General features: G+C 48.9%; 1 protein-coding gene across 1 annotated transcript in view; it reads left to right on the top strand.

The window, feature by feature from the left end:
* The window catches only part of STK11IP (serine/threonine kinase 11 interacting protein), a gene marked incomplete at its 5' end in the record, with an annotated part of 18,368 nt that extends 11,793 nt beyond the window's left edge, over window positions 1-6,575 (top strand). The window contains 8 exons of the mRNA XM_010022514.1: window positions 791-1,285; window positions 2,774-2,889; window positions 3,081-3,178; window positions 3,371-3,549; window positions 3,805-3,889; window positions 4,335-4,417; window positions 5,913-6,139; window positions 6,435-6,575. Of these exons, the coding sequence (XP_010020816.1) occupies window positions 791-1,285; window positions 2,774-2,889; window positions 3,081-3,178; window positions 3,371-3,549; window positions 3,805-3,889; window positions 4,335-4,417; window positions 5,913-6,139; window positions 6,435-6,575 (1,424 nt within the window). The remainder of the gene's footprint in view (window positions 1-790; window positions 1,286-2,773; window positions 2,890-3,080; window positions 3,179-3,370; window positions 3,550-3,804; window positions 3,890-4,334; window positions 4,418-5,912; window positions 6,140-6,434) is intronic.
* Window positions 6,576-10,104: the final 3,529 nt, after the last annotated feature.

Raw genomic sequence — 10,104 nt, forward strand, 5'->3', positions numbered from 1 at the left:
TGGGTGTCTGAAACTAGATGTATTTTAGCTGAGACATGGTTAGTGCTGAATAGACATCATCTGATTGCTGAATTTTTCAAAGTTCAGTTTATATTCGGAGTGGAGAGTTCCCAGCCTTAGCTCAGAAGGTGCTGCTCATTTGACAAAGTATCCTGGGATTGAAGTACTGCAGCGAGGGTAGAAGTGTTGTCCTTGCTGCAGCACTTTCCTCCACTCTGGGACAGTTTCTCCTCCTGCACCAGGGTAGTGGGAGTCCCAAGATCCAGCTGAGAGTCTGCTGTGATGTGGATAAAGGGATCATCAGGAATTGGGGTCAGGAAAAATGAGAACAGCTGGAGAAGGGACATGACAAGCTTGTAGTTTGGCTGGCTGAAGGATAAACTAAGCTGGTGTAAGGCGGCTGAGGAAGGCTGGTCATGAGCTTGGGCTTCAAAGGCTATGTGAGCACTTGTGCACATGAAGTGGAGGAAAGTCATGAGCCAAAGCCCTAATGTAGTTTTGACTGCAAGTACAGCATACGTTGGTCAGCCAAAACCAGCAAAGCTATTTCAGGTGGACGCTGGTACTGATGCAGAATTCCTCACTGATTTGTGAGGAAAGGTGTGCAGGATATGATTCTGAACAGAGTTGCTTAACCAGCTGCTCAAGTTGGAATTCAACTACTGTCTGCTCTGAAAGAGATGGTTTCTGGTTGGCAGGTTTAAAAAAAAACAAAAACAAAAAAGTAGTAAAATCTTGTTGGGGGAGAGTTGTTTTGGTTTTTGTTTGTCCCTGACAAAACTTTCCACAGGTGCTGCAGCAGCTGGTGCATCCATAGTTTGTCCCAGTTGTTCCAGTGACCATGTGGTCATCATGCCTTCAGAGGTGTGCTCCAGCACACCTTTGCCACCTGGTCCTGATAGCACGAGTGAGGACCTGTCGGACTCTGTCCTGGAGGGAGGCAGCCAGCAGGACAGCCCAGAGGAAGCACCTGCCCTGGCCAGTGAGAGTGGGAAGTTCTACATCGGCGGGGAGGACAGCTCAGAGATGGACACCAGCAACAGCACCAGGACCCCAGAGCTGAGCAGCGAGCACGGTGGCACTGTCCATTCCAGCACCAGCAGTTCAGATGGCGGCTGCGGGAAGAAGGAGCTGGGCATGAAGAACCAGTACTTGTCCCTCAGCCACACAGACACCAATGGGGGTAGCTTGGTGGGGAGCTTCCGTTATGGTGTTTCTCGTGGGCCCACTCCTTCCCAGCTCTCTTTGAACTCTGAGTCTGAGGAAACATGGAATCTCAGTCCGTGTGAGTATGTAGGAGCTGTGCCGGGTTTGGGGTGTGCACAGCTTGGTGTTGGGCTTTATCACTGGTGCTTGCAGGGTGCACTGCCTTCTGTTTAATGGCAAAGAGGGGGTCATCAAGCATGAGCAGCAGTGACCATTGGTCTTGTGAGCAGAGATTTTTATTCCCATCTCTGTTCATTCTTCATGCCTGAAGGTAGGGAAAACTGAGTCAGCTTCAAATCTCTAGTATCGCTCAGACTCTGAGTAATAGGGTCTTGTTTCAGGAGCTGTACTGCTCAGTTACAAACACACTGGCTTCCTGTGGCACCAGTGAAGTGCCAACTGGAAATTACCTTTGGAGAATAATATGCACAATTTCTCTGCATTTGTTCTCTGGCTTAAGTACAGTGGGAGGCTAGTGTGTTTGTAGGAGGAGCTGCTTAGTGAATTTATGGTTACTTGTGCTTTCCTCAGTGGTCTTTGTGAGCTTCCGGTGGTAAAACCTGTCCAAAAGCAGAGACTGTGTGCTGACTGTGTGAGGAATACTGCGCAAGACAGCAGTTATTAGGAGGTCCACAAATGCATTTTGTGAAGGACCTTGGATTTCTGATGTAGCAGACTGCCTTTGCTTGGGCATCAATTTGTGCTTTACACAATAATTTAAGTTGGAAAGGAGCTATGGATGTTATCTGGTCCAGCCCACCAAGTGAGTTACTGCAACTGCAGTCTAGTCCTGATTTGCAAACCCATCAGCTTCTTGATCTGTAGAGATCTCCCCCAGCCTCTCAAGACTGCTGTGCCTCTGAAGAGGAGTTGGTATAGGACCAGTGTTTAGGTCTGCCATGTTCAGTCTCATACACTTGAAGTGTGAGAAATAAAGCAGCCTCTTGTTTCAGGACAAATCACAAGATTCCAGTTAAAAAGTGAGCCCACAAAAGGTACCTGCTGAGAAGTTGATGAGTGCAGTTGGTGGGGAATAGGGTCCACTGGGAAGTACGTGCTCTCAGGCAGTATTGTGGCTGTTGTATAAATTATTTTGTCATACAATTGCATGACCTAATAGTGTTCTTAAGCAGTTTTATTGCTCTCTTCCTCAGTCTCCTTTATCTTTACCCCAGTTAAAGTCAGAGTTTAAAAAGTTGACCTGAGCTGACACCAGCTGAAATTGGAAATGTTTTTTTGGCTTTGTGATTATGGATTGCCTGCCTGCCAAATCTGACAGCAAAGCAATGTCCTCCTGTGACTGAACAGCTGAGCAAAGGTTGAACAGGGGTTAGAAAAAAGCTTTGTATATCTTAAAAGCAAGTTTTGGAGTGATAGGGTCCCCTCATGTCTCCACATTTAGACCTGTGGGCTGGAAAGCCCTGGCTTTGAGCCTTTTTATTGAGGAGAGACTTAAGGGAAACAGCTGTGCAGAGGGGGCGACACTGCTGCCCTGGTGCTGATCTGCATGCTGGGGCACCACCTGATCAGTGGACAGAGTGTCAGTCCTACCCTTTGCCCTCCTCAGCTGTAAATGGCATCCTGAACACGAGGGACTTCCGTTCTGTGGATCATCGCCTGAAGCTGTACTTGGATATGGAGGTTTTTGAGGAGAACTCTGAGGAGTTCCAGTGCTTCCTCAAGGTGAGCTCCCACAGCACCACTCCTACAGCTCCTTGGCTGTCCTTCTTGCCACCCTGCAAGTTCTGCATTGAAGTGGCATCCCAGAGGCTGTGGGGTGTGAAGGGAGATGAAGTGTGTTTGAGTCAGTCCTTTCCAAGGGTGGGCTGGCAAGGGGCAGGCCAGTGCTGTGAACCACCCTTTCTGTATTCTAGGTGGTTGTGGTGAAGTATGGCCGACCAGAAGAGTTCCTCTCAATCCTGGTTGCCTCTGATAGCAAGATTTATGTGCTAGAAGTCACTGGAGCTATCAGGTGAGGCAAATGATGGCAATTGAGACCCTGCAGCAAGGCTGTGAGTGGTTGGGTAGTGCCAGCCTGTGCTAGCCTTACCCTGGAGGTGTGGGGACATGCAAAGGCTCTTCTGGCAAACCACCCTGCTGCAATCTGATGTGGGAGAGGAGACAGGGCAGCTTGCTGCAGCTGAGGACTGTGCTCTGTGATTAGGGGACAACCTGCAGACTGGCTGAAGAAGAATGATTCTCACTATCTGTCTGATATTTCCCATCTGGAAGTGGGACTGTGCCACCAGAGCTTGCGAATGGAGTTTGAGAACCCAAAAACCTCCTACAATCTGCTGATCCGGAACCAAAGCTGCTGTGACCAGTTCCTGCAGACCCTGACACGTAAGAGCAAAGCTATAGTGGGGGCACAGGGTGGGAAGAGGATTTGGAAGATTTGCTCATGGGAGACCTACCAGGAGAGCTGTAGTTTGTTCATGTTGGAAATTTACTTCTTGCCATCTGAGAAAAAAGCTGGGGGAGAAACCCCCTGGCATCATAACTTCCAGTGCCTCTCTGTAAACTAGAGAACCATCCTGAGCTCTTATGTACTGCTGTTTGGCTTGCAATAAAAGATGTCTACCTTCTCCCTCTCTTTAGATCTCCTGCAAGCGTTGCCTGCTAAGCACAGGAGTAAGGTGAAGGAAATCCCCACTGTGGAAATGAATCCACATCATTGGCTATGGTAAGAACAGCCTTTGAGAGGTTGTGGTTTTGGATAGAAGAGGATATCTGCTTGTCCAGCAGTGCCTGGGGAAGCATAGTACTCAAAACAGGGCAGCACAGGAGGAGGCACCAAGCCTACAGTACAGATTTAAGGCAGCTGGCTCAGGTGCCTGCTACTCAGGGGACTGAGCCAAGCAGGGCAACTTCAGCTCTCCTGGAGGAGCCTGAGCATAATATAATGGAGGGAGGGAAAGGGGGAAGCTTTCCTTTCTTGCCTTGCAAGCAGCATTTGGTTCCTAGCTGGCAAGGTAGTAGGCAGAGTAACAGGAGAGAGGAGTTGTACAACATCTGGAAGAGATAGGTCCCTCTCTTCCCCAAGGGGACAATGAACAGTACCTAGCTCACAACAAACTTAGACTGGAAACAGTGCTTTCTGGATTGGCCCACTGTTGTATCTCCTTCAGGCCTCTGCTGGACTCGGAGACCACAGATTCTGCAGCTGCAGATGACACTTGCTTCTTCTACCTGCTGGCCTACCTGATCCAAGGTACAGGAGATCTCCATGTTCAGGTGTCCCACACCTTGTGCTGTCTGCTTACATGCTTGGTTTTTTAGTGTACAGTCTGTGGGAAAAGAGCTCGGCCATTGGTCCAGCAGCAAGATTGGGCAGGGGGATGGGTGAGGGCTCTTTTTAGTGTTGAGATGTGTAGGATAGCAGCATGCTTCTTCCTGCATATCTGGTGAGTCTCCCAGCCCTTTTCTGCCTGGAAGTCCTGGCTGAAGGGAGCGGCTGGTCTTCCACACCAGGTCTGGTGACAACTCAGAATGGTTTCTGAGAAACTGGAGATTATCTAGGGGCTGGATTGTTGCCCTCAACTGAGGGAACACTGAAGAGTCATAAACACAGCTGGCTTGTGTGGGGAGCTGAAAGGCCTCTCTGTTTGGAAAAACATAAGCAGGTGTCCAGAACCCAAAGAAGTAGGACAGCAGCAGCCTGCTGGAGCCCATCAAGTTCTGTTCCAGGGCTTGCTGAGGGCCAGATGTGCTAAACCTGGGATGTGAGTATTCAGTGAACAATTCCAGTGTCATCTTAGCCTGTGAGACTGAAAAAATCAACCCAGCTGTTAATCACATTCTGACCAGTTTGTTACTGCGCTTGCACCCTTGTTTACCATTGGCTACTAGGGGAGGTATGAGAGAATGAGAACCAGAAGGAATCTGTGGGAAGTATGTTTATTTCTCTCCTGAAGGTGAACAAAGAGCCTTTGGAAGAACTTAATATGGTTTTCTTACTCTACAGTTTTCTCCTTTTTTTGAGTATGGTGCTCAAAACCACATACAGTTCCAGCCAATGCCTCATTGCCAAGTAGACAGAACTAATTAAACATCCCATTTCTGATATTCCTACTAATTCCCAAGAGTGAGATGTGGTGAGAAAAGCAACATGTTGGTGTAGCAGCTTGTGATCCCCTGTGACCTCAGGCAGTTCCGCTAGTGGTTCCCTATTTATCTGCATCTGACTTATTCCTGAGTTCTAGTGCCTTCATTTGCATCCACTGAAATCAACTGGATGATATTTATACTCTTTGTAAAACTACTTTGCTTCCTGTCATACTTATGATACCAACTTGGTATTAAACTTTATGTGTGTGCTCTCTGTTCCAGCCATCAGATATCTGCAGCCAGACAAATTCAGGCCAAAAAAAGGCAGCCTTTTAGCTAGAACTGCTGACTTTTAACTAAGGAGTAATAAAGTATCGTTTAAGAGGTCAGAGGACTCGTGTCTTTTCCTGCCTTACATGAGGACATAGGCTGGACAAGGCTTGCTGGGCAATGGTCTTTCACATGCATGCTCCTGCAATGAGCTTGCATAAGCCCAAGCAACTCCTTGGATAAGCTTCAGTCAGGAAGCTGGATAAGGCTGTTCACCCAGTCACTGTTGCTGAAAAGGACTTCCCTAGGGGAGGAATGGAAAGCAAAGCTGATTCTGTGGTGACTCAGGCTCTCAGCAAAGCATCTCCTATTCCCTCATAACCTTTTAGGGGCATCTGCTTTCCCTGTGACTCTGCTGAGCACCCGAAGCATGCTGTTTCTGCTGGAGGAGAATCACCAGTGGCAGGTGCAGCCTTACTTGGATGAAGACCACGAGGCAGAAACATCTCCTAGGAGCAATATTCAGTTGAAGGAGAAGCAGCCTATCAGCAGTATTAGCAATGTCATAACCTATCATCTCTGTCCTTGTGACATCAAGCTGATGCTTTACGATGAGGTAACTGGGAGGTGATCATGGGGCGCACAAGATGCTGGGGGCTGGACTGTGCTTGGCGCTGTCATCTCCCATCCTAACCTAGGGCCTTACACCACAGAGGCAGGAGAGCTCAGCGAACTGCTATGTACAAAAGTCATGCAGGGACACTTCCATGGCTAGTGGCAGAGATGAGGGAGAATGTCACTTAGGAATGAGAGGAGCTGGCAGCGGCCCTGGAGAATAGGAGCTCAGGGCTGATTAGTGCCTTTGAGGCTAGGCCTTGCTCATTCGCCTCCCTCTCTTTGCTCTCTCGCAGGTGCTGAAGGTGGAGAGCACTTGGCACATCCGTGCAGAGTGCCCTGAGCTGCTGGCAGAGCTGGTGGAGTGGATCCGCGGGCCCTGGGAGGAGATGTTCTCCATTGAGCTACGGAAGTCTGTGTATGAGGGACTGGAGTGAGCTTGCTTGCTGTAGGCAGGCGAGACTTGCGAGTCCAGAGTGCTGCTGTGCTGGCAATGGTGCACAAGTGTCTCCCATCTGACTTTGCTGTCCTGTGGCCTCTGCTTTCTACTTTACTCCTGCCCCTGGCACTTTCTGGTGAGGAGAAGGGGAGCACATGATGGTCCAGACTGCACAGTCACTCACTCATACTGGGCTGGCCATGGAAGGAAGAGGTGAAGGGTGTTCCCTGTAATACTGCATAAGCTATACAGAGTTTTAACTTGGCAGTGTCTGCTAGTCTCCTTCAGGGTCATATGGTGTGTCACTGAAGGAAGAGGGAAGCAAGGCCAGAGCATGTTCAGTGGGACATGCAGTGGTGTTTGGCAAAGAGTAGGCCAGAGGCAGCTGGGGGCTGTGGCCTTTCTAGCAGGTTTATTTGCTGCCTTCCTAGCTGTCTTGGAACAGCTGCCATTATCTGCTGCTGGTATTTTTTTCCTCCTCCCCCCCACTTTGTCCATGGCTTCCCTAAAGCTGCCAGCTTCAAACATGAGCTTTGATTGCACAAGGGGATGAGGTATGTTGTACTAATAACCCCACAGAGAGTCCTTACCTGCCTGCCTGGCAGGGCACAGCTCCATCTGCTGCTGTAGTCTTTCACTGTCACTGAGGAGGAGGGAGCTATGAGGCTCTTAGCACAGAAATGTGTTGCTCGTTGCTTAGGGGTCAGGACCCTAGGTGGACACTGGCAAGTAAAAGTGAGGCTTAGGCTTTTCTGAGCAGTCCAAAAGCAGGAGTCTATTTTAACATGAGTTTTACTATTTTCTATTGTAATAAAAGCTTATATTTATTGAATTGTCGCATTTTCCTTGTTTCATCCTCTTACACTGCTGTAATGTCTTTGTAAGGTCTTGGTGCTTTGCAGCAGCCTCAAAGGTTCCCCAACATCTCGCAGGGTTCAAGCCATCCTGTCCCTCCTGTTCAGCATGAGTGCTGATGGGCTGCTAGAATAATCTCCTCCACCTGCCTGGTTCCCAAACAAGCAGCAAACCAAGGAACAAAGCCCAAACAGAATTAGACTGACAGCACATGCTGGTTGTGTTCTCCTGTGGCAGCTGTCCTCAGGTAAGCATCTGGTAGTGTTCCAGCCACAGCAAGTTGTTTGCTGGCCCTCAGAGGCATGCTTCTCACAGGAGCTGTTGTGGCTGCGGATGTGGGAGTACCTGCCCCATGGTTCTTACCTGTACCAGGCTTTGCCTTGTCTCAGCCTCTCCTGCACAGAGTTAAGTGCAGCTCAGAAAATGCTGCCTGGCCTGGGCTTGCTGTTTCACAGGCTCTCTGCACCCTCCTCAGTAAGAGATAGCGGAGATGCTGTCTGTGGGGTTTTGATACAGTTGAAGCTCTCTGTGGGGTTGAATGTGCGTTAAGGTGCTGCCAGGTGGGATTTGATACACCAAGCAGGGACCTTTCCTGGTGGTGGCTTCCCACAGCAGTGTCTGTATTGTTAAGAGTGTTCAACCCACAGTTTCAGGGCAAGTTTTCTGACTGCTGAATTCTTAGTGACAAAACCACTATTTTATGCTGAGGTGATATTGATTTCTTTAAAGACATCAGTGACCTGGTGCCTGTTTTCTTTGGATGCTGCAGCTTTTTGCAACAGTCTCTACAACATCCAAACTTTCTACATACTCAACGTTAGTGGTCGTGGCTTCATTTTCTGTCATCTAGAAAACAGCATTGACTGGGACCTGCAGCATCCTGCTGCTCCAGTCTCTCATGGGCAGATAAAGTTTCCCTCCCTGCTCAAACCCAGCTATGCCATCCTCATAGCCTAAGAAGAGCAGGAAGTTCAGTTTCCATAGTTTGCAGTGGTCTGAAGCATATGCTGTTGGATGCTTTCTTGGAATTGCTGTACTATTAGACTTTCTCCTGTCATTTCCAGAAGCAGTTGAGTTGCTGAAGGCCTGCACTGGCTGATATTTTTATCTAGCCTTCTACAGACTTGATTGACAAGATCTGTACTGTCTCGAGGCAGATGTCATAACGCATTCCACTTTCTTCCTTCTTCCTAAATGGGCATATGGCTGCTGCTCTCCATTCCTTTGGAGCCATCTCAGATCACAAGTGGGAGTGAGCTCAGTGGATGCATTGCCAGCACCTAGCACTCTGTCCGGGGAAAAGAGCTTGAGAGAGCTGAGCCTGTAAAGACCAGCAAGGGGTTTTTATCTTCATCTTGCCATTTAAGGAGCTTGTATAAATTCTGTCTTCAGCTGTAGCTGCATTTTTCACAAAGGGCGAGAGTCAAAACTGGAGTTATTGGACCTGCTTGTTGATGTCTCTTCTGCATAAGCTGATGACCTGAGAAAGCACATCCTTGGAGCTTACTTTTCCCACCTTAGCTGAGCTGCACCTTTGTTCTGCCATGCCAGTGCCTGGCTGTGTGTTCAGGGGCCTAACAAAGTGTGGACTGCCAGAACCAAAGGTTTAAGCTGTGTGCCTGTCCATAGGTCTTCCCTGTTTTTACTCATGTGCTTCTGCTCCTTGCCATGTCTCTGCAGGTCTGTGCTCTCAGCTCAGCACTTGCCTTTTGGTCCCTTTAACAGCTCCCTGCTCTTCTGCATTCCTCTAGCTGCTTCCGTGACACACAGTGCTGCCTCTTCACAAAACACTTGCTTTGTTTTTCCTTAGGGTTTTTTTCCTGGTTGTTACCAGTTTAACCACTTTGTGGTTGCTTTGTGATCATGAACACTCTGCTGTGGGGCTCCATGCAGTAGATGACCTCATAACTGGCTTCATTGCATCAGCTGGATGTGTTCAAGGGCTTCCCCAACACACTCAGGGCAGACCCAACCCATGGCTGTGCAGAAACAGGGGCTGTGTAGGAGAACTGGGCTTTGCAGAAAGCTGTGACATCTGTTGAACCAGCTGCAAACGTCTTGTGCTTGTTACAGTTATGTATACAGTCCTCCAGCTCTGCTCTTAAGACACTGTGGATTTTCCTCCTTCTTCCCTTCTCTTTTTCTGGCTGCACTGGGCTCCAGAGCTTGACTGCTGTCTCAGAGCAAGGCTGGTCTGAATGTCAGTGTTACCCTGCCTGCATCTGCCTGGAGCAGGCTCCTGTTGAATTGTGTAGCTGGAGGGATGCCCAGGCCTGGGGTGGTAATAGGGCTCTGGAGACAGGCCACAGGCTTCAGCCCGGCCATTGAAGTTACCACCAGTTTTTGATGGGCACATTCCAGCCTTGCCTTACTTTGCTGTTCAACTCATCAATGAAAATGATGCCTCAGTCATGGGTTTGGCTATTTCAGTGCTTCCTACTCTCTCCCCCTGTTCTCTAAAGCAGTATTGCCTTGGGCATACACAGCTTGTGGGTTAGCTGTTTGTCCCCTTGCACTGTATCTAACAAACAAAGCTTTTTTTCTAATCAAATTGTGTGACTGGGGGGACTGGTCATTTACCGTAGCAGAATATCCCTGCTGGCCTCATCTCAAGGGGACTGGAGAAGTAACAGCAAAGGGCATATGTTTCCTGAAGCTCATGGACCTGCTTG

Source organism: Nestor notabilis, unplaced genomic scaffold (genome assembly GCF_000696875.1).
Source record: "Nestor notabilis isolate BGI_N333 unplaced genomic scaffold, ASM69687v1 scaffold32619, whole genome shotgun sequence".
Classification (NCBI taxonomy): Eukaryota; Metazoa; Chordata; class Aves; order Psittaciformes; family Psittacidae; genus Nestor; species Nestor notabilis.